The sequence below is a fragment of the Tupaia chinensis genome, unplaced genomic scaffold, assembly GCF_000334495.1.
Source record: "Tupaia chinensis unplaced genomic scaffold, TupChi_1.0 Scaffold000067_1, whole genome shotgun sequence".
Classification (NCBI taxonomy): Eukaryota; Metazoa; Chordata; class Mammalia; order Scandentia; family Tupaiidae; genus Tupaia; species Tupaia belangeri.
The window spans coordinates 733,683-758,079 of NW_006159526.1; the positions used below are offsets into that span (position 1 = coordinate 733,683).

Below are 24,397 nucleotides of genomic sequence, written 5' to 3' on the forward strand. Positions count from 1 at the left end.
AAAAAAAAAAAGGGAAAAGAAACCAGTGTACTCTTTTTGAAAGCGATCTAACAATATACGACAAAAGCTATGAAAGGGTCTTTCCTCTTTCACTTAGTCATTCTCTTCAGAGAATCGATCCTAATAAGCTGCAGTGTAGGCAAAGCTTTTATAAGTAAAGATGTTTAAGATCTTTAAAGGGCTTAAGAGTTTATAAGAGCACAACAACAACAAAAATACCTGAAAACAACTATTATTAAAAAAATGGTTGGGGGGACCAGCAGTTAGCGTAATGGCTATGTTGCTGGACTCCCACGTAGTCGACCGCGGTTCGAGTCCCGGACCCGGTGGCTTAAACTCACGCTGGGCACGTGTGCGTGTTGTGCCCAAAATCCTGAGAGGAGAATGGAGGAGAAGGGATTGCAGCGTGGCCATCCCCCCTGGGGGTGATTTCTTGCTTTCTGTCTGTCGGTCTGGTGAGCACACACTCCCTATAGCAAAAACCTCTTAAAAAAAAAAAAAAGGTTGGGAACCAGCAGTTAGCGTAATGGTTATGTCGCTGGATACCCATGTAGTCGACTGCGGTTTGCTTCCCGGACCCGGTGGCTTAAACTCACGCCGGGTGCATGTGCGTGTGCGCCCAAGATCCTGAGAGGAAAATGGAGGAGAAGGGATTGCAGCGTGGCCATCCCCCCTGGGGGGTGATTTCTCGCTTTCTGTCTCTGTCTGTCTGGCGAGCGCATGTGCCCTATGGTGAAAACTCTTAAAAACAAAAATAAAAACAAAACGGTTAGGGGCCAGCAAGTGCCATGGTGGTTAGTGTGCTGTATCTACATGGCCAAGCATGGTTTGAGTCCCATGCCTGGGGACTTGAAAATCACGGTGGGTGTGTGTGCGTGCATGCCTATAATCCCAGCAGGAAAGTGGAAAATCCCAGGATGATTTTTCACTTTCTCTCTCTGTCTGTCTCCAGTGAGCTCATGTGCAAAAACCTTAAAAAAAAAATTACATACTGGGTCAGACAGTGGTACTGTAGTAACACACATTTTTAAGGCAGACCCACATATGAAGGTCCCAGGTGAGCATCTGAAGACCTCCCTGAGGCTACAGAGGATCAAGACTGTTGGGGGTGCTCTCTCAGTCTCTCTCTTGTTCATGAATAAATAAATATATATGCCTTTTTTTTTAAAAGGGTAAATTATAGTACCTCCATGAGGGAATTAATAGCCATGTAACAATCTGTTTAGGTTCAAACAATAAGATATTATTTTTGGCCTTCCAGATTGGCAAAGATTTCTTTTTAAGAGATTGATAATACCCACTGTTGGCAAGACTGTGGGCAGTTTGACATTCTTGTGCACTTTCGTTGGGAATATAAATTGGTGGAACCTTTTTGAACAGCCATTTGGCAGGATATACTTAAAGAAATTCATACCCTTTGACCTAGCACTTCCACTTCTTGGAGTGTATCCCTCAAGTACACGCCCACTCGCCCACAGGCCAAGTTTACCACGGCATTGGGTACACCAGCAAAAACTGGAACCCAACCAAACGTTCATCAATAGCGGATGAGTGAGATAATTCACACTTCAGCCACACAGTGGAATCTGTACGTCTCCACTTGAAGTTCAGTCACCTCGAAAAGATCAATGTCCAGAGGGAATGCTTGTTTCCTGACCCCATCAGACTGCTCCTCTCATGTCCTCTCCAGGGCAGAAACCAGCCTCCCCAGTCACCTAGCACCCTGGCCAAACCCCGCAGTCACACCTGGTTCCTTGCCCCTTCTTGCGCACATCGATCTGGAAGGTTGCCTGGCAAAGCTTCTGCTCAAGCCCAGTCCAACGTCTTCCCCCTTCCAGACCCTCTAGGGGCCTCCTGAATGGACTATCCTGCTTCCACTCTTACCCCACTGTAGTTAGTTCTCAAGGAAGCAGCACTCATTTTAAATGATTTAAAAATTAAATCCAGGGGGGCCAGCAGGTGGTGTGGTGGTTAAGGGTGCTGGACTCCCACATGGCTGACCATGGTTTGAGTCCTGGACTTGGCGGCTTGTCATCTCTCTCTCTCTCTCTCTCTTTCTGTCCCTGGGCAGAGTTAAATTAAAACAAATAAATAAAGTTTAGTAAAATAATTATTTAAAAAACAATTAGATCCAGGAAACTGGATGGTGGCAAAATGATCTGCAAGGCTGAACCACATGGGAAAATTTTGGGTCATGTCTGGAGACTTCTCTGAGTATGCCCGGTATAGCTGCATGTCCATGAGCCAGGGCTAACTGAGACTGGGGATGGACTGTGACATCAAGATTTTGTTCTGGACGGGCTAGCTGGTGGTATGGTGGTTAAACTGGCTAGATCCCACATGGCTACATGAGTAGTTCAAGTCTCAGACCTGGCAGCTTGAAAAACATGCCAGGCATGGGACCAGCAGTTAGTGTAATGGCTATGTCGCTGGACTCCCACGTAGTCGACCACGGTTCGAGTCCCAGACCCGGTGGCTTAAAACTCACGCCGGGCGCGTGTGCGTGCGTGCCCAAGATCCCGAGAGGAGAATGGAGGAGAAGGAATTGCAGCGTGACCATCCCCCCTGGGGGGTGATTTCCTGCTTTCCGTCTCTCTGTCTCTTTCTGTCTCTCTGTGAGCGCACACGCCCTATAGCAAAAACCTCTCCAAAAAAAAAAAAAAACCCAAAACCAACCAACCAAACAAACAAACAAAATGCCAGGCGATGTGAACACCCAAACTCTTGAGAGAATAGAAGAGAAGGGATTGCAGCCTGGCCATCCCTCCTGGGGGGAGGGGTGTGATTTGTCACTTCCCTTCTCTCTCTTTCTTTCTGTATGCTTTTCTCTGGCAAAGCACACTCACACTATAGCAAAACCTAAAAAAAAAAAATTTCTCGAGAATGCTGTCCCTCTCTTTTTCTATCTCTCACTCATTAAAGAAGTAAACAATTTTTTTAAAACATAATTTTGCTATAGGGCACCCCCTGCAGGTCTCTCTCAATAAATAGCAACAAAAATTCAAACTCCTTAGCAACATCTATAAAGCCCTGTAATCTAGGCCTTGCTTTCAGACCTCACTGGCCCCTACTCTCCCTTGCTTTCTCCCCTCAGCCACGTCAGCTCCCACTTCACTCCCTAGACACACCAGTGAGCCCTGAGCATGCCCCCTCATGGCTTTACACTTACAGGCTCTCTACCAAGAAAACACTCTTCCCCTAGACCCGCCCATTCAAGCCTGAGTTCACTGAGCACCAGCTGGTGTCAGACTGCCCTAGGTACTGGGAATATAGATGAGAAGGAAACAGGCACAACGCCTCTGAAGCCCTTCCTCATGGGTCTTCTCAGGGTTGTCCTCGCCTCATTCAGGTCTCTTCCCAAATGCTGCTCAACCTCCTTGTCCAAAACAACACCCTCACACCAACACCTATTGTGCCCTTACACTGCTTTATTGATTTATTTTTAGTTGTTATTTTCTTCTTCTTCCATGGTGTAGGGGGTGTAGCAACCCAATAGGGTCTTCGCACTGTGATCCAGCCCTGACCTCAGTCAGCCTGGGTCACAAGCAGTTGTGCAGAGAGGCCTCGGGAGGCAAAGCCAGGACCTTGACTGAGTGCTGTGTTACCACTGCACACCATCTGGCCCCACACTGCTTAATGCTCCCACCACCTGACCTGATACACTCACTGTCAGCTTCCCCACTGGAACAGCAACTTCAGGACAGAAGCAGTCTGCTTTGCACACAGCTGCCCCTTAGGGACTTTAGTAGGTGCTCAGTAAATAGTTACTCAATAAGTGAATGACGAAATGTAGCTGTTTTAAAACAGGTCTATGTATACTAACAGAAAGATGGCCAAGATAAAAGTGAAAAAAAAAAAAAAAAAGCAAACTGCACTGCAGTATGTATAACAGGATGCCATTTTTGCAAAAATAAAACTCAAAATTTTAAATACACATATGTATTAATGAATTTATAGAAAATGTATAGTTGGAGGAATTTACCCCAATACTCATCACACACTCTGATGTGTGAGGCCATAATTCATATCCAGTGTTCATACTATCCATATGGTTTGACTTTTTTTTTTTCTTTAAGTTTTGCAGTAGGGTGCATGTGCTTGCTGGAGAGAGACACACACACACGGAGAGAGAGAGAGGGGAAGTTAGAAATTGCCCTCCAGGAGGATGGTCATCCTATAATCCTTCCTCCTCCATTCTCCTCTCAGGATTTTGGACATACATGCACATGCACACAGAGTGATTTTCAGGCTGTTAGGTCTAGGACTCGAACTTACTGTCAGCCATGTGAGACCAAGACACCTTGACTGCCATGCCACCTGCTGGCATTATACTGTGATTGTCTATCACTTTGCATGACATATGTAATCAAGTAAAGTGGGGTTTTTGTTGTTGTTTTGTTTTTAAGGTCATTGCCACAGGTCACATACACTCACTGGAAAGTGACAGAGAGAGTGAAAATGAAAAATTTCCTCCTTCAGGGAGGATGACCATGCTATAATCCATTCTCCTCCTGGAAGTTTGGGCATGAATGTACACATGCCCAGCATAAGTTTCAGGTACGGACTCTAACCACAGCTGGTCATGTGGAAATCCAGCGCCTTAATCACCTACTGGCCACAGAGGGATTTTTTTTTTAAAGAAGTTTGTTTTTGGGTTTTTTTTTTTTTTTTTTTTTTGCATTTGGGAATGTGTGCTTGCTGAAGAGAGAGACACAGAAACAGACAGTGAGAGGGAAAGTGAGAAATCACCCCCTGCGGGGATGACCACGCCACAATCCCTTTTCCTCCATTCTCCTGCTAGGGTCTTGGGCACCTATGCACACGTGCCCAGCTACTGGATCCAGTGCTCAAACCCCATCAGACATGTGGGAGTCCAGCAATGTAATCACTATGCTATCAACTGGCCCCCAACGGGATTTTTTTTAGTTGTCAGAGGTTGTTTGAGCTCACAAAAGAGAGACACAGGGAGAGAGAGAAAGAACGCCCTCACAAGGCACTGGTCACATCACAATCCCTTTTCCATTTCTCCATCCTGTTGGGATTTTGGGCGCACATGCACACATACCTGGTGTGTTTTTCAAATCACTGGAGCTGGTATTTGAACCATGAGATCTGGTTGACTTAACTACTAGCAACAATCCAGGGTTGACCCTGGATGGTTTTTAAATTGCTTTTAAAAACTTTTGATGGTGGGGCTGGCAGGTAGCATGGTAATTAAGACGCTGGACTCCCAACATGGCCAACCGTGGTTTGAGTCTTGGACCCGGCGGCTTGCCTTCTCACTCTCCCTCCCTCTCTCTCTTGTCAATTTGAAGGATACTAATAATTAAATTAAATTAAACAATTCTTTTAAAAAAATTTGATGGGTGGGACCGGCAGTTGGTGTAAAGGCTATGTCGCTGGACTCTCATGGTGGTCGCCGCGTTTGAGTCCCGGATCCAGTGGCTTAAACTCACGCTGGGTGTATGTGAATGCGTGCCCAAGATCCCAAGAGAATGGAGGAGAAGGGATTGTGGCATGGCTACCCCCGCCCCCCCAGAGGTTGATTTCTCACTTTCTATCTTTCTTGTCTCTCTTGTCTTTTTGGCGAGCGCACGCACTCTATAGCAAAAACTTCTCCAAAACAACAACAAAAAATTTTGATGGTATGCACAAATGCTTACAATTTTTTGATGCATATACACATTTTGTGCAAAACAGAATCGTACTGGCCCAGGCACTGCGGCAGGAGCAGTAGAGTACCAGTGCAGGATGCTCGGGCCACCGAGGAGGTCCAGGTTTGGATCTGTGTTGACCTGACCATGTGTTGACCTGACCATGATCATCTGTGTTGACCTGACCACGTGCTCCTGTGATCCTGGCTGGCTGGGAAGCGTGGGAGGAGGATCGTTGTGGGAAACCCTGTTGAGGGTATCTCTCTGTCTCTTTCGCTCATGAAAGAAATAAATAAGAAATAGGGCCGGCTCTGTGGCCCGACAGTGATACGCTGCTCAAGAGAAGCTAGATCCTTCGTGGCCACTGTGATTCGAATTCCTAGCTCAGACAGCCTGATATACACCAGATATGCCCACGGTGCCCAAGATCCAGTGAGCTAGGGGACTAAAGGAAAGGGTTCACGGTGTGACCCTGCCCTGTGGAAGGTGACCAGCTCTCTTATCTCTCTGAATCACGTGCATGCACAGGTGTTCTCTCGTAAATAAAGAAAAAAAAACTTGAAAAAATAAAATAAGCGGAATTATACTTAATATGAATACTGTTTTATAACCTGAAGCACAATACAATGTAATATTACAATGTAATATTTTTAAAATTAGGATTCTTCTGTACTAGGAATGAGATAACTATTTAAAGCATAAAACAGAGGTACCATGTAGTTATATTCCTTTTCTCTGCCTACCTGTGTTTTTCGCAAGGAGGAAAAAAATTAGAAGACCAATATGACATGCTGTTTGAAAATGCCAATCTAGACGAACTGGTGCAACCCCAGGAGACAGGGTTGGAGGAGGACGGTAAGCAAGAAAGTTGAAATCAGCCACTATGTGCTCAGCCGAAGAAAAACTGTACTGGTATGGGTGTGTGTGTGTGTGTGTGTGTGTGTGTGTGCGCGCGCACGCACGCGTGCATGTGCATGCTCGTTAGATGGAGGCTGGGGCCGGCATCTCGACAGATCCCCTGACAGAAGGAAGCTCTCACTCACTCAGTGCTGACTGACTGGGCCCACGTTACGTGCGGGTCTCTGTGCTAGAGACAGCAGAGGCAGGAGACACAGTTCTAGAGGCCAGGGTGAGGGGCAGGCGCCACTGGCCAGGGGCACTGTCTTAGCCATGACAACACCTGTGTCCTGTGTGATTTTACTTGTCCCTTGCGCTAGTCCTCCAAGTAAGGGGTCTTTCTCCTACTGTGTGGGGCACTGAGACTCAAAGGGGGCAGCCACCGCCTGCAGGTGAAGAATAAATCTAATCTGAAGCCAGGACTGTCCGACTTCAAAGCCTGTGCTTCTAACTACACTCCTGTCCATCCCACCTCACTGAAGATGACCATCAGCAGTGACCACCTGTGTGCCAGGGTACACCAGGCTCTTCACAAATGCTCTCTATTTATTACCCTCAAAACGCTGTCAGGGAGTCAGATCAGACCCTCTTCAAAAGACAAGACTCAGGTTCAGAGAGATGATGTAAGCGGCTTTCCAGGGATCGTGTGGGGCTGCAGGGAACCTGGACCTGGCTCTGGCTGACCCCTGACAGTGCACTGCGACGGTGGACACCGTAGAGGCCGCCAGATCCTCCTTCAGGATTAGGGCAGTCAATGCCCCTGGTGCCCGGGACGTTGGTAGCTAATGGCTCTCAGCTCTGTCCATAGAAAACAGCCCACTCACCCTCCTTGGGGGCAGCCCATGTCCAGTGACGTGTCGGCAGGGGATATAAAGGCCTGGCTAGGGCCAGATGGTAGCCCAGTGCTAAAACGAGACATTCTGGGGACCAGCAGGTTGCTTAGTGGTTCAAGTGTTGGATTCCCACATGACTGACCACAGTTCAAGTCCTGGACCTGGTGGCTTGAAAATCATGCTGGGCATGTGTGTGTGTGTCCCCACAATCTCAGGAGGAGAAAGGAAAAGGGACTGCTCACTTTCCCTCTCCCGTGAGTGCATACATCCTATAGCCAAAACCTTCAGAAACAATCAAGTAAGCAAGCAAAAAAAGTGATATTCTGCCAGGCTGACCCACACGGGAAGGTTCCAACTTCATAACCTTTCTGAGTACGCTAGGCACACCTATGCCTGTGATCTGGGGTCGGCTAAGGCTTGGGGTAGCTCTTGGTGCCAAGACACTGTTAGGAGGTTGTCTCACTGCCCCTGTCTCTCTGATTCATAGGAGACACACATAATAAACTAAAAAGGTTTATGTGGGGGAGCTGACTCCATAGCACAGTGGTTAAGAGAGCCAGATCCCCGACGGTCAACTGCAGCTCAAGTCCTGGCCCCAGTGGCTTGAAAACATGCTGGGTTTGTGTGCACGCATGCCCAAATCCTGATGGGATGGAGAGGTGGAGAAGGGATTGTAGCGTGGCCACATCCTATCGGGAGCTGCACGCGCTCTCTCTCGTGCACACATGCTCTTGCTCTCTCTCACTCTCTCTAGTGAATGCATATGCCTTCTGGCAATTTAAAAATAAAAGTCCTGGCCCCTTACTTCAGGGGTCACTGCCTTGAAGGCCTAAGGATGCTGCGGTACAATTATAGCTATGTCACAGCTCGGCCCCTCAGCTCAAGTCTGCTTCCTCTACTCCCCCATGGGGTGGGTTTCTAGGGTACTCCGAAACACCTTCTGCCTGTAAATCTCAGAGTCTGCTTCTCAGGACCCTGACCTAAGACACCTGCTCTACTGTTGAGGGCAAGGCCAGAAGGCTCGGACTGTCCTGAGGGCCCTGAGAGGTTACAGCCCAAGGGAGTGAGGGATGAGTTAGACATGCGCTACAGAGAGACCATGCTGGAGGACAAAGTGGGGCACAGAGAGAACTGAGGCCAGGAGGCTGCGAGGGGCAGGGCAAGTAGGGAGGAAAAGGCTCCTTCCACCAGTGGCCACTGGGTGGAATAAATGAGTCATAATTTGAGCCTGGCCAAGGTGCCCTGTGCCTGGCTAGGGGCTGTCTGGGGAGATGCCAGCCCTGGGCTGTCTTCCATCTGGAAGTCACTCACCAGCTCAGGGCCAGCTTTTGGGGTACCTTCCTTGGCTCCTCCACTCTGCTGTGTGGCCTGCACGTGGTACCTTGTGCCTGGCTCTGTGCATTTGAGAAAACAGGGCTAATACCAGTCCCCGCCTTGTGGGGTGGCCCTCAGGGTTCGAGGAGTGAGGACTAGTCAGAAGCTTGGACAAGGCCTGGTACGGCATGAGCACGCGATCAACAGCAGTGAACACTGCCCTGATTACTCCAGCTTCCCAGGGTCCCGGAGGTCTGGAAAGCACGGGCCTTGGGTCAGACATGCCTGGCTGCGGCCCTGTCAGCTGGGGCTAAGTCCGTTCGCCACTGAGCGATTCCCAGATTCTCTCAGAGGCAGAAAGGCAGGAAGAATCGTTATGAGAATTAATTTAAGTAATACTTGAAAAGTTGCTGGCACGTGGTGCGAAGTCAACACAACCACCGGGACTGCTGCTGCCACGATGCTGCCAGCCGGCAGCTCGGACTCAGCCCCGCCAAACCCCGCCCCTCCTCTGCACTCCAGCCTGCTCCTCCTCCAGTGTTCTCTTGGTAAATGTCATCGTCGTCGCCAGCTGCCCAAGCCAGACACGAAAGAAAGCTGAGTCCTCTCTCCCACGTTCCCCACCGCAGGCGGTCACCGAGCCCTGGTGCTCTCCAGCCCTTCCCCGGGCCACTATCTCTGCTGTCCTTGCTGGTCATCCTGTAAGCACCGCCGCCCACAGCCCTGTCCCCGACTCACCAACCCCCAGGTAGATTCACTTGAAGTAGCTCAAAACCTCCTGCTGGGGCCCACACGCTAACCTACTCGAGCGAGCGTAAGAGCCAGGCCCAGTCTGGCTCCTTCACCTCCGTCCCGAGGGTACCACACGGGGCCTGGCAGACAGCAGGCGCTCTGTGAATACCACCTGGATGGAGAACAGGTCCACGCCAGGGTCTATCTCACGCTCACAGCAACCTTATACACCGGGGCTGCGCCCTCCGACTTCCCAGTTGAAGAAGCTCCGTTGCAGGGAGGTGAGGTGCTGTGCCCAAGTCACACAGCAAGTGCACAGCAGAGCCCAGGCTGGAAGACTCAGGACTGTAAACACAGCAACCAGCCACCAAGGCTCTCAGCCGCTGCGCTGAGCTTTTCCTGGCACCGAATCCTCTCGCCCGCCTTCCAGGGTAGCCCACTCCCTCAGGCACAAAGGCCAACTCTAGTCCCAGGTTATGCTCTTGGACTATTCCAGAAGGCTTCTTTGTTGAGTGAACTGGAATCCAACGAACAGTGACTTCAGCTGGGGGTCTACTCCCCTGGAGCGTGTTTATCTCCAGGGGTCCAGTGAAGGAGTTTCTGAGCCTCTGTGACTGAGGAGGGGCTTGTAAACAGGGAAGCGGCCAGCAAGGCTCTGGACCCCACCTCCCATCAGTTCAGAGGCCTCTTCCACTTCTTCAAACCCACCTGGGCAGAAGCTTTCAAATCAGAGGACAGTGCCTCAGGGCTGCCTATAGGGTGGGGTGGGGAGACCAGCCCACCTCGACTGTACATAGCCTCTGCCTTTGCCTCCCCCCCGCCAACCCCCGCCCCTCCTCTGCACTCCAGCCTGCTCCTCCTCCAGTGTTCTCTTGGTAAATGTCATCGTCGTCGCCAGCTGCCCAAGCCAGACACGAAAGAAAGCTGAGTCCTCTCTCCCACGTTCCCCACCGCAGGCGGTCACCGAGCCCTGGTGCTCTCCAGCCCTTCCCCGGGCCACTATCTCTGCTGTCCTTGCTGGTCATCCTGTAAGCACCGCCGCCCACAGCCCTGTCCCCGACTCACCAACCCCCAGGTAGATTCACTTGAAGTAGCTCAAAACCTCCTGCTGGGGCCCACACGCTAACCTACTCGAGCGAGCGTAAGAGCCAGGCCCAGTCTGGCTCCTTCACCTCCGTCCCGAGGGTACCACACGGGGCCTGGCAGACAGCAGGCGCTCTGTGAATACCACCTGGATGGAGAACAGGTCCACGCCAGGGTCTATCTCACGCTCACAGCAACCTTATACACCGGGGCTGCGCCCTCCGACTTCCCAGTTGAAGAAGCTCCGTTGCAGGGAGGTGAGGTGCTGTGCCCAAGTCACACAGCAAGTGCACAGCAGAGCCCAGGCTGGAAGACTCAGGACTGTAAACACAGCAACCAGCCACCAAGGCTCTCAGCCGCTGCGCTGAGCTTTTCCTGGCACCGAATCCTCTCGCCCGCCTTCCAGGGTAGCCCACTCCCTCAGGCACAAAGGCCAACTCTAGTCCCAGGTTATGCTCTTGGACTATTCCAGAAGGCTTCTTTGTTGAGTGAACTGGAATCCAACGAACAGTGACTTCAGCTGGGGGTCTACTCCCCTGGAGCGTGTTTATCTCCAGGGGTCCAGTGAAGGAGTTTCTGAGCCTCTGTGACTGAGGAGGGGCTTGTAAACAGGGAAGCGGCCAGCAAGGCTCTGGACCCCACCTCCCATCAGTTCAGAGGCCTCTTCCACTTCTTCAAACCCACCTGGGCAGAAGCTTTCAAATCAGAGGACAGTGCCTCAGGGCTGCCTATAGGGTGGGGTGGGGAGACCAGCCCACCTCGACTGTACATAGCCTCTGCCTTTGTCCAGGGTTCTGAGGGAGCTTTCAATTGGGGGAGGGGGGGAGTTCTGCTGTCAAAATAACTTTTGAAAATCAGCGCCCTAAGGGATAAACGTCCTTGTCAAGTCAAGTGGCCTTCTCTGTCTACCCTGGTGGCATTCAAGGGCTGAGACGCAGAAAATTCTGGCATGGGAGAGACAAGAGAGACTGCACTGAGCCAATGTCAGGGCAGCCTGACTGCCCTGCACACCAGCCCTGGGTGTGCCCTAATGGGGCCTGTCTGCCTCCCATGGTGCAGCCCTGCCTCTGGGCATTTGCCCTTGTGGTTTCTCCCACCTGGAATGAAGAAAGGGACTCCGTACCAGTCCCCCTCTCTCTGACAAGCCAGGTGTAAGTACATGTCCCTGCTTCCTGTAACCCTCCATACCTCCCCTTTGAGTATTACTGTCCCCTCCTTAGAGGGCAAGACCGAGATTCAGACTCAAATTAGAATTCAAATCCAAGTTGACCTGACTCCAAACACTCTCTCTACTGTGCCCTGGCCTACCGTCTCCCGCGCCCCGCCTCACCCCTCCTCACCTCCATCCAAACCCTGCCTCCGTTATACTGACTCCCAGCCCCTGGCCTTGTCAGTGCTGTTCCCCTTGCCTCCCCCAGCTCCCTTCATGAAAGAAAACCTGAGTCCACTCTCCTGCAACCCCACCCCAGGCAGCACCAAGCCCTGACTCCTTCGAGCCCTTTGGAAATCAGTTTGGGTGTCACCTCTTCTGGGAAGCCCTCTCCAGATGGCCCCAGCTGGGTCAGGAGCCCCATCACAATGCAGACGGCCCTGTGCTATGGCCATTTGCTTCCTTGCACCCTGATGAGACTACAGTCTTGGGGACAGGGCTCAGGTCCACCGTGCTCACAGCTGTACCCAATGCCCAGCAAGGAGCAAGGCATGTAGTAGGTGCTCAGTAAACACCCACTGAAGGAATGGCTTTGTGATCTCAGCGGGCAGCCCTGGATGACGCCATGGTGCCAGGCCCTCCCTGGCAGGTACTGGATAGAGACCACCAATGAGGTGCCATCTCTGCTTTCAGCCCAGCCTCCTCCAGGAAGCCTCCCTCACCTACCTCAGGCCTATGTCAGATTCCCACTACATGGTTTTTCACTCACTCAACAAATCTTTTTTTAAATAGAGATTTTTTTGCTACAGGGCACATGCGCTCGCTGGAGAGACAGAGAAAAAGTGAGGAATCAGTTCCCATCAGAGGGTGGCCAGGCCCCAATCCCTTCTCCTCCATTATCCTCTCGGGATTTTGGGCACACACGCCTGGCTTGAGTTTCAAGTCACCAGGTCTGGGACTCGAATTGCGGTCAGCCAGGTGAGAGTCCAGCACCTTAACTACTACGCCATCTGCTGGCCCCCATTCACTCACTAACCTTGAGCACTGACAAAGCCACAGTGGCCTGAAGGGGGCACCTGGCAGAGCAGGACAGAGGAGGTGAAGTGCGGCCACGCCTCCCCATCCCGCCCCATGCACTCACCAGGCACAGGCACGCGGTGCACGGTCAGCGAGGGCGGACACCTACAACGCTTCCTCGAGCTCAGGCCAGGCTGGTTCTGAGGCTCGATGGGCTGCCTGCCCACCCTCCCTCACTGGCTGGGCCCACAGCCCAGGCCCCACCGTACCCGGTTGATGAGCTCGCCAACCATGCCTGTCCAGGAGCCGTTGGGCTCGGGTGCCCCGTACAGCCCATCCTCCACCAGCCGCAGGCGGTAGCGGAAGCGCAGCAGCTCGGCCAGCTCCCGCAGCATGTCCACGCAAAAGCCCTCAAAGCGCTCGTTCCCAGACAGGGCCTGGAAGTTGGGCCGACGCATGACGTACGGGTTCTCCTGGGTGGGCAAAAGAGAACAGGGATCAGACACTGGGCATCTGGGTGCTGAGGCGAGGAGCCCAGACCCCAGGCTGGGGCCCGAAGGCCTAGACCAGAAAGCTAGATCGGGAACCTGCCTTCGGCATAGGGACCACGGACTCCCTGCGTACTTTTCATGGTTGCAAATGCTCAGAGCAGGGAGAAGCCCTGAAGGCCAGGGCAAAGGCACAGGATCCCACCAGCCCCTCAGAGCCTGCAAGGAGCCACTTTCACCTTTACCAGCCAAACACCTCCAAGGGACGAGGTAACTGCACAGTGAATCAGGTGGGACAGAGCTTGTACCAGACGGGAACAGAGGCCTTCCAGTTCTTCATTCCGACCCACAGTAAGAGATCATTTACCTTGCAGCCCCCACACAAGCACGCACATGACTGGACTTAATTTCATAAAAACAGTCCTCACCCTTGGGATCTATGGTCTGTTCTACTTCGCTCTTTAACGTAGCCAGCAGTGACTCACCAAACCAGCTTCATGAGCACCAGTGGATCAAAGAGGATCCCCCCAGCTAGGCTTTAGCTCCAGCCCAACTCCATGAGGGAAACAGGCCTGAGAGACCAGGTAGTGCAATTTCAAGAGAATTCAGAAATCCTGGATAGTTTTGTAATATCTGTTTATAAATGTTAGTAATTGGGGCCAGTAGGAGGTATGGAGGTTAAGGCGCGAGACACTCCCACATGGTCGACCACGGTTCAAGTCCCAGACTCGGTGGCTTGCTTTCTCACCTTCCTTCTCTCTGTGTGTCTTTCTCTGGTCAAATGAAAATAAGTAAATGAATAAATAAAATAAAATATTTTTTGAATAAATAAATAAATGTTAGCAATTAATGTAAGTTTTTCTTTTTTTTTTAAGTTTTTTTGCAGAGCCAGCAGGTGGCGTGGTAAAGGACACTGGACACCCACGTGGCCAATCGTGGTCTGAGTCCCAGACCTGGTGGCTTGCTTTCTCACTTTTTTTTTTTTAAAGAATTATTTATTTAATTCCATTCGTTGTTGTTGTTGTTATTTAATTTGATCAGAGAGAGAAAGGGAGAGGGAGAAAGCAAGCTGCCATATTCAAACTGTGGTTGGCCATGTGAGAACCCAGCACCTTTAACCACCTGCTGGCCCTGGGTTCTCACTTTCTCTATCTCTTTCTCTGTCCCTCTCTAGTCAAATTTAAAAGAAATAAATGAATAAATAAATAAAGTTAAATAAAATAATTCTAAAAAAATAGTTTTTTGTTACAGAGTGCATGCACTCGACAGAGAAAGAGAGGGAAAGTGTATACACACATGTCTGGCATGGTTTTCAAGCAACAGGACTCGAAGCATGGTCAGCTATGTGGGTGTCCAGCACTTTAACCACCATGTTGTCTAATATCGATTTTTTTAAAATAATGCTATGCAGGCCGAACAAACACGCCTGTCATTTGCAAGCTCTAGCCTACAGCCTTTTGCTACATTGATCAAAGAGGATCCCCCCAGCTAGGATTTAGCTCCAGTCCAACTCCATGAGGGAAACAGGCCTGAGCATCTCACACAAACTTCCCCAACCCCATTGTGCCAAAGAAATAAAAGCAGAAAGAACATTCCAAGTGCTAGTGAGAGGAGACACATGAAGATGATGGGGATAAAAGGGAAGCTCGGAGCCCTGTGGAGACGGTGGCACAGCAGTAACCCAACTGGGCCCACGTGGGAAGGTCCCAGGTTCATATCCTGGAGCCTCTCTGTAAATGCCAGGGGTACACCACATGTCTGCAACCCAGGGGCATGGCACACATCTGTGATCCAGGGGCACAGCACACGTCTGCAACCCAGGGGCACGGCACACGTCTGTAATCCAGGGGCACGGCACACGTCTGTGATCCAGGGGCACAGCACACATCTGCAACCCAGGGGCACAGCACACGTCTGTGATCCAGGCTGCTGAAGCAGCTCATGACATGCAGACCCTGCTGGGGATGCCTGTGTCACTCTCATGAAATAAATACACTTAAGAAAAGGGGAGGCTGGGGTCAGCAGGTGGTGTGGTGACTAAGGCGCTGGACTCCCACATGGCTGACCACAATTTGAGTCCTGGAACTGGTGGCTTAAAAATCCTGCTGGATGCATGTGCTTGCATGCCCAAAAATCCCAAAAGGAAAACGGAAAAGGGATTGTAGTGTGGCCATTCCCTCTGGGAGGTGATTTCTCACTTTTCCTCTCACTGTCTCTCTCCCGCAACTGCATGTGCCCTATGGCAAAAACCTTAAAAAAGGAAGGAAGGAAGGAAGGAAGGGAGGGAGGGAGGGAGGGAGGGAGGAAGAAAAAGAGAAGAGATTCGTCTTGACGAAGTTGTCTAAAAGGTGTTCATAGTGTCACTTTGGCCTAACGAACAAAAGGACTTAGGACACAGGAAACACCCAGGGGGAAGAGCTTTGGTAATGAGGTCCACAGAATCCACAGTGCTGTGTCATGGGCACCTGTCCTGATGTGATCTCTCCACCGCATCCTTTAATTCCTCACAGTGGCCTTACATGGGAGGTATTATTAGATTCGTTTTACACATGTAGACACCAAAGTTCACGGAGTTCAAGTGACCTCCGTCACCTCTCTCATTCGTTCAGCACGTAATTACTGACCCCTGTGGTAGACGTGACTACAGTATTTTGCTGCATCTCCCGTTAATGGGTGGAGTCCATTTCCACACCCACTGGGTCTGAGCAGGTCTGATGGCCTGCTTTAGCCAACAAAATGTTACAGAAGTGATGCTGTGTGAATTCCAGACCCTCGGCCTTCAGAGAAGTTCTTGGGACCACCACGCCAAGAAATCTAAGACCTCCTGGAGGAGGAGTGAACTGAGTGGCTGGCCAACAGCCCGCTGAGTGTCTGCCCACCAGCCAGCATCAATGGCCGTTCTGCCATTGATTGTTTTAAAGTGTATTTACTCATTTCTTCCATGACCGAGAGACAGAGAAACAGGTAGTGTAACAGGGTCCTGATGCCATGCTCCACCCTCCACCAGCCGTGGATCATGGTGCCCTCAGGGAGGTCTCCAGACATAAACCCAGAACCTTCTCATGTGAGTCGGCCTTGTAGAGTGCCACGTTTTTGTACTGCACTGTTGCACAGCCCCCTGCCAGTGGCCATGCTGAACCCTCCCACCCAGCCAAGCCAGCACAGAGTACAGCCAGTGAGCCCAGGTGAGATGAGCTGAAAACTGCTCAGCTGACCCACAGAATCCTTTAAAAAATGATAACCTGCTATTGTTTTCAGCCTCTGAGAACTCAGGTGGTTTGTTACACAGTGACAGGTTAAAATCTACCATGAGGGAACCAGTAGTTAGTGTAATGGCTATGTCGCTGGACTCCCACATAGTCGACTGCGGTTCACGTCCCGGACCCGGTGGCTTAAAACTCACGCCGGGCAAGTGTGTGTGTGTGCCGAAGATCCCCAGAGGAGAATGGAGGAGAAGGGATTGTGGCGTGACCATCCCCCCTGGGGGGTGATTTCTCGCTTTCTGTCTCTATGTCTCTCTCTGTCTGGTAAGCGCACGCGCCCTTTAGTGAAAATCTCTCCAAAAAATAAAAAAAAACATCTACCATGAGAGGGACCAGTAGTTGGCATAATGGCTGTCGCTGGACTCCCACATAGTCAACTGCAGTTTGAGTCCCAGACCCGGTGGCTTAACCTCATGCTGGGCACGTATGTGTGCGTGCCCAAGATCCCGAGAGGAGAATGGAGGAGAAGGGATTGTGGCCCGGGCATCCCCCCCGGGGGGTAATTTCTCGCTTTCTCTCTCTGTCTGTCTGTCTGGCGAGTGCACATGCCCTACAGCAAAAACCTCTCCAAAAAAAAGTCTACCACGAGATCAGGTCCTGTCACAGGCTCTGGACGTAGGACCCCACAGCTAGGGACAATGAGACGGAGAAAGCCACGCTTCTCTCTCCCCACCAAGCTGCCTTTCCAAATCCAAAATTGTAGAACTAGGAGCAGAAATGTGAGATAATACTAATAATAGTGGCAGCAGCTAGCATTTCTTGTGGGTTTGCTGTGTGACAGCTCTTCTGTCAGCGTGGGAGGTCGGTATTATTACTTCTGTTTTAGAGATGAGGACACTGAGGTCCAGAGAAGTGAAGTAGGAAGTGGCTGAGAAGGACACATCAATCTGACTCCAACGTTCTGCTCTTGAACCTCGTGCTGGACTGAGCACAAGTGGACAAAGTCAGAGAGAGGACGTGGAGAAGCCAGAGGTGGGATCCAGGTCAGGTATCCAAGCTGGAGAATCCTAGAGACGAGCACCCAGTGCTAGAGCCGGAAGACTCCCATACAGCCCTCCTGCTACACAGAGTAGGAACACTGCAGCTCAGGGAGGTAAAGTGGCCCAGGGCAGTGGGAAGGGGAGACTGCAGAGCAGACTCCGCCACTGTGTCCTCCCTTGTCCCTTCCACCAAGCCAAGCTGACCTCCAAATCCAAGACTGAGGAACTTGGGGGCCAGCTCCATAGACTAGTGGTCAAGGGCTGACTGCATGGTTCAAATCTTGACCCTGGCAGCTTGAAAAAGCATGCATACCCCAAATTCTGACAGGATGGAGAGATGGAGAAAGGACTGCCGTGTGACCATGCCTTGTTGCAGGGGGTGCTTTCTCTCTCTTCCTCCTCACTCTCTCTCTCTCTGAAGAGTGCACACAGCCTCTGGCAAAGAGAGAGAGAGAGAGAAAGACTGTAGAATTTGGGTTCAAAGTCTCAGAATTTGGGCCTGAAACGGAGACTGGGGCCTGGGAGAACTTGAGATCTGAAAACAAGGATCTAGGATTCAGCTTTGAGCCCCAAACCCTCAGAAATGAAAGGTCCTTAAGAAGCCTTGAATTTAGACTTCTCCAAAGAGACTTTTGTCTGGACACCCAGCATTACAGACGGACAGCAGGGTGCTGCCAAGTTGGATTCTAAGACTTCACCCTGCGGATGGCTGTGCATCTACACACAAGACGGGTCCAAGAGAGCCGAGGCAGCGTCGGCTACACTGAGAGCAAAGGCAGAGACAACCGGGTTTGGGACAAGTTAAAAAGATTATCAGTGTCACAAAGGAATCCAAGGCAACCGCTAAAATAGCAAGGTCTATAAGATATATTAGGAAGAAAAAAACAAGCTACAGAACAACGTGTACGGTATGCAACCCTTTGTGAAAGAGTGGGGATGGGCCTACATATGCAGAGGCATTTCTGGAAGGATGGTGGCCTCAGGGAAGAGGAAATGAAGAACCAGGAACCCTTTCCAAATTCCGTTTCACCTAGGTTTGTATTCACTTCTGTTCCTTTCTTGGTGTAATGAGTTTTTTGTTTTTTGTTTAAAGGGTATTTATTTATTTATTTATTTATTGGAGATGTTTTTGGTATAGGGTGCGTGCACTCGCCAGAAAGACAGAGAGAGTGAGAAATCATCCCCCAGGGTGGATGGCCATGCTATAATCTCTGCTCCTCCATTTTCCTCTCGGGATCTTGGGCACGCATGCACACGCACCTGGTGTGAGTTTAAACCACTGGGTCCGGGACTCGAACTGCAGTCGACTCCATGGGAGTCCAGCAACATGGCCATTACACCAACTTCTGGTCCCCCCAAAACGGGTATTTAAATGTATATGCAAATGAATGAATCAGGAAGAGCTAAAGCAACTTCAGAGATCAAAGCTGGAGAGTGTACCCCACCAAATATTGACACGTACTTAAAGCTATGCCATTCAAGGCAATGTGATATTAGAGAAAAGAGAGACATGTAGACTATAGAATGGAAGGTTTAGAAAGCCATACATAAATGGATATAGATTTATGACAAAGGTAAGACCACAGTGAAGGGGAAAGAATGATTGTTTCCATAAATGGTGCTGTTCAATTAAATAACCATATGGAAAAAATGTATTCTGACTTCTGACCGCCATAATTCCCATAAAAATCAGTTCCAGGTGGATTATGGATCTAAATGTAAAAAGTAAAATTACTAAGGTTTTAGAAAACAAATAGACTATCTTCATGACCTTGGGACAAGCAAAGGATTTTTTGTTTGGTGAGAAAGAGAGAAAGCACACCCAGTGGGGCATGACCATTCCACAATCCCCCTCCTCCATAACCCCATCCCTAGGATTTGGGGGATACGCATGCACCCTACATGTTTTTCAAGCCATCAGGGCAGGATTTGAACCACGATTGGCCATGTGGGCTCCACCTCCCTCTATACAGCATTGAACAACTACGCTATGAGGCTAGCCCATTTTCTGAGGGAGAAACCGTGATAGAGCACATGTACACACACATGAGAGAGAGAGTGAGGGAGAGAAAGGGGAGCACCCTCACAGGGCCTGGTCATGCCATGATTCCCTTACTCCCAGGCCTCTAGCCTGTCAGATCCTAGGGTGTTTCAGGCTGACTAGACTGGGGATGTGGACCACAGTCACCATGTGGGATCTGCTTCCATGGAGCTGATCTCAGGCAAAGAACTCTTCATTCTAAAAGTATTAACCATAAAGGGGGATAAAATCTGGTAAAATGAACTTTTATAAAATTAAAAATCTTTTTATCAAAAGAAACCACTGAGAATGAAAACGTAAGTCATGCAGGAGAAGACAACATCCGCGACACATATATCTGACAAAGGACTTGTATCCAACATGTGTGAGTAACTCACAGAGCAACTAAACTGCCTTTAAATAGGGGCCAGCAGGCGGTGTAGTGTATTAAGGCACTGGACTCCCACATGGACGACCACGGTTTGAATCCTAGACCTGATGGTGTGAAATTCATGCCGGATACATGTGCATGCAGGCCAAAATCCTGAAAGGAGAAGGGATTGCAGCATGGTCATGATTTCTTTTTTTTCTTTTTTTCTCTCTTTTTTTTTTTTTGAGAGGTTTTGGCTACAGGGCACGTGCGCTCGCTAGACAGACAGAGACAGACAGAGAGACAGAAAGCGAGAAATCACCCCCCAGGGGGGATGGCCACACCACAATCCCTTCTCCTCCATTCTCCTCTGGGGATCTTGGGCACGCACGCACACGTGCCCGGCGTGAGTTTTAAGCCACCAGGTCCGGGACTCGAACTGCAGTCGACTACGTGGGAGTCCAGCGACATAGCCATTACGCCAACTGCTGGTCCTGGTCATGATTTCTTGATTTCTTACTTTCTGTCTTTCTGTCTCTCTTCGGTAAGTACATGTGCCCGATAGCAAAAATCTCTCTCTTTCAAAAAAAAAAAAAAATAAAGTGTTTTAAATAGAAAGACTTGAGTAGGAACTTCCCACAAGAAGATTTCAGATGATAAACTTCCCGGAAAATGCAAATGAAAACCTCTATATGGTTGATACCTTCATACACTCACCACTGGCGAAAGCTCTTACTCATCTACTGCTGCTAGGAATGAAAGTGGAACAACCACTTTGGGAAACGCTCTGGCAGTATCTATTAATGCTGAGACAAGCACCCTGCCAACCAGCAATTCCACTCCTGGGAATATACCCAAAAGAAATGCTAAGACAATCCTAGCACATAGACCAGACTGCCAGTTGGGAGACTGGAAGCCAGACAGGAGGCCCAGGTTTGGTTCCTTGGCCAATGTGAACCAATGGCTATGGTTGTGCGTGCATATAATTATAGCTAATTGGGAGGCTGGAGCAAGAGGATCATGACAAAAACACCTAGCTCTGTCTCTCTTCTTTTCCCTCTCTCACACTCTATAAAGAAAAAAAAATAAATAAATTCCATACATACTTTTTAAAAATGCCGGCCCACTGAAAGACATGAAATAGAATGTTCCTAGCAGGACTATTTCTACAGACTGAGCACTACTAATCCAAACTCTGAAGTCTGAAATGTTCCACAGTCCAGAACTTTCTGAGCACTAATATGACACCACAAGTGGAAAATTCCACAACTGATCTCATGTGGTACATTGCAATCAAAATACTGTGATACAAAAATACTGTATAAAACTACCTTTGTGATGGGGTCAGCAAGTGGCATGGTGGTTAAGGCACTGGATTCCCACATGGCCAATCACAGTTCGAGTCCTGGATACGGCAGCTTGAAATTAAGCTGGGCACCTGTACGTGCATGCCAAAAATCCCAAAAACCTTTTAAAAAAGAAAAGAAAAACACACTGTGTGTGTGTGTGTGTATGTGCGTGTGCACGCACATGCCCAAAATCCCAACAGGGCGAAGCAATGAAGGAGAAGGGATTATGGCATGACCATGCCCCATTTGGAAGGAGCTCTCTTCCTCTCCCTCTCTGTCTCTCTCTGGCATGTTCAGGAGTCCTTTGGCAAATTTTTAAAAAATAATAAAATCCCAGGGCCAGCAGGTGGCGTGATAGTTAAGGGTTCTGGTTTTCCTCATGGCCAACTGTGTTTCGAATCCCAGACCTGGTGGCTTGCTTTCTTACTTTCCCTTGCTCTCTCTCTTGCCCTGTCCCTCTCTGGTCAAATTAAAATAAATAAATAAAGTTAAATAAAATAATTCTTTAAAAAGAAGAATTTAAGAATTTTTAAAATTTGAGCAGAGAAGGACAGAGTGTGAGAGAGAGAGGGAAAGTGAGAAAGCAAGCTGCCAGGTCTGGGACTCAAATCACAGTCAGCCATGTGGGAATCTCGCATCCTTAACCACCATGCCACCTGCTGGCCCTAATTAAAATAATTCTTTTTTAAAAAATATAATAAAAGCCCAACCTCTCACTTTACTGTGCCTACTTCAATCCCCTCACTTTAAAGGAGGAAACCAGGGACAGGAAGGTGAGGTCTGCTCCAGCCACACAGCGTGTGCATGGCCGTGCCAGGCCCAGGACGCAGGCCCGGGCAGCAGAATAAAGGCGACCTGGTGCACAGGACTGCACGTGGGCACTGCCAAGTCCAGGGGGCTCCACCACTTCTAGCTGGGAGCCCTGGGGCATGTCGCTCAGCCATCTAGCCCCATCTGCACTGCCTTTTGTTTTGTTTTGTTTCATTCTGCCAGAAGGCCCATGTGCTCTGCAGAGACAGTCAGAGAGAGAGGGAGAAAGCACCCTCCAGTAGGGCACGGCCACATTGCAAATCCCTTTCCATTTCTCCATCCTATTAGGAAAGACTGGGAGCACATATACAAATGCTCACAGCATGTTTCTTAAGCCACCAGGGCCAGGATTTGAACCACTCAGCCATGTGAGATTCGGCTCCCTTAACCACCAGGTCATGGGGCCAGTCCTCTTTTCTTTTTTTTAAGTCTATTTATTTCCTCCATAAGTAAGAGAGACACAGAGAGAGAAAGAGAGAGAAAGCACCACGTAACAGGGTCTCAATGCGGCAATCCACTCCCACTCTCAGCCAGCCAGGTCAGGAGCAAGTGTGTGCCTGGGAAGGCACATTCTCAGGGAAGTCTCTGGATGCGAACCCAAAACTTTCCACATGGTCACCCTTGCAGAGCATCACGTGTATCACTGTGCCACTGTCGACGCTCTGCGCTGCTTCCTAATATCCACACCAGCCTCCCTCCTGCTTCTCCACCTAGACCATGTCCCCTTCCAGCAGCTTCCTTCGTGGCCTGAGCTCTCCTGACATCCAGATCTGTCCCTGTCCTCCCTGCTCTACACGCTCCCTCCAGGATAAAGCATAAGCACAACCGAGTCCTTCAGAGACGCTTCTCCATCTGCTGGGCCACCTCTGTCCCATCACTCACTACCTCCCTCCATGCCTGCTAGGTGCCAGGCACTGTACCAAGCCTGGAGACAGACCAAGAATCAGACAAGCCCTGACCCACTTCTTGCCACCGGCAGCCAGTTTGACTCAACCCAAATGGCCAGGAGCCTGACACTGGCCATGCCCAGAAGCCCATGCAAAAAATGCTGGTGAGTGGATGAGGCATGTCCATTCCAAACACCAAGACCACTGCCTCCATCCAGCGTAGCAAACCTCCCCTCTGCCCCTGCTGCCTGGGGCATGCTTGGTGCATTCCACTCCTGTACTTTTTTCTTTTCTTTTCTTAAATTTGCTATAGGGTGTGTGTGTTTGCTGCGGAGGGGGTAGGAAAGCACCCCCTGGAGGGGATGACTGTGCTGCAATCCCTTCTCCATTCTCTTCTCAGGATTCTGGGCAAGCAGGCACACACATGCCCGGCATGTTTCTCAAGCTGCTTAGTCCAGAATTCCAACTATGCATTTGGTCATGTGGGCTTCAGCTGCTTTAACCACCATGCCACTGGCTGGCCCCACACTTTTTTTTTTTTAAGTTTAATTTATTTATTCCATGAGACTGAGAAAGGGAGAGGGACAGGGAAGCTGAACAGGGTCTTGTCATGTCACAATCTTCCCCTCACAGCAGCCTCCCAGCCGGGGTCACCATTGCACCTGCAGGGGCACCAGTGTGATCAAGTCGATCCAGAACTGAACTCGGGGCCTTCCCATATGGCTCTGTATCAGACAGCAGGGCTCTGTCACGTGCACCACCACAGCTGGGCCTCCTACACAATTTCTAAAATGCCAGGGAATGCCACCTCCTCCATGAAGCGTTCCTCAGGCCTCCTGAAACTGAGCCAGTCCCCCCTCTCATTGGGAGCTCTTCATCACCCTGAGTGGGAATGATTGCATCCAGGTCCGCTCTTCTGTCCGACTGGGATCACCTCTCCTAGTGCCACTCAAGAGCACCTGTGACTTCTTTCCATGCCTCTCCATTTCGTGCAAGGCCTGGCACGGCAGCTTCAGGAGTACTGATACGGAGGGATGGAGGAACGAAAGAATCAACCATTCCATGGAGAGGAGACAAAACACCAGGAAGAGAAAAGCAATTTGGATTTTCAGGCCCGGGGGAGGAGGGGAGGGGGCGTGATAAAGAGACTCGAAACCCCTGGGTCACGCTCAGCTCTCCTGATGTGACGTCTTCTCCGACTTCTGTTGCCTGTCTCCCACCAAGGAGTCCATCTCTTCCACCTCCAGGAGGCTCCAGGGCCACACACAGAGGTGCCAATTGCTCTGAGCCAGGCCAGCCCGGGCCAGCCCTCAGGGCCCCTCGGTGAGACTGTTTTGAAGTGTCTGGTTTCCCGTCTGTGAGCCATCTGTCCCTCCGCAACAGGTTCACTGGCTCTTCTCCAGAGGGACACAAGGTCCACTTCAGATGAGGTGTTCCCAAGGGGCTGAGGGAACAGCTCTGCTTCAGGGGCCTCTGCAACCCTCTCTTAACCTCAGTATCCACCACCATCAGCTGGTCCAGCTCACAGAACAGCTGCGGGGCCCCCGGGG

General features: G+C 50.3%; 1 protein-coding gene across 1 annotated transcript in view; it reads right to left on the reverse strand.

Moving 5' to 3' along the window:
* The window catches only part of GRIK5 (glutamate ionotropic receptor kainate type subunit 5), a 100,739-nt gene that overhangs the window by 50,939 nt on the left and 25,403 nt on the right, over positions 1 to 24,397 (reverse strand). Inside the window, 1 exon segment of the mRNA XM_027766722.1 lies at positions 12,950 to 13,153. Coding sequence (XP_027622523.1) covers positions 12,950 to 13,153 — 204 coding nt within the window.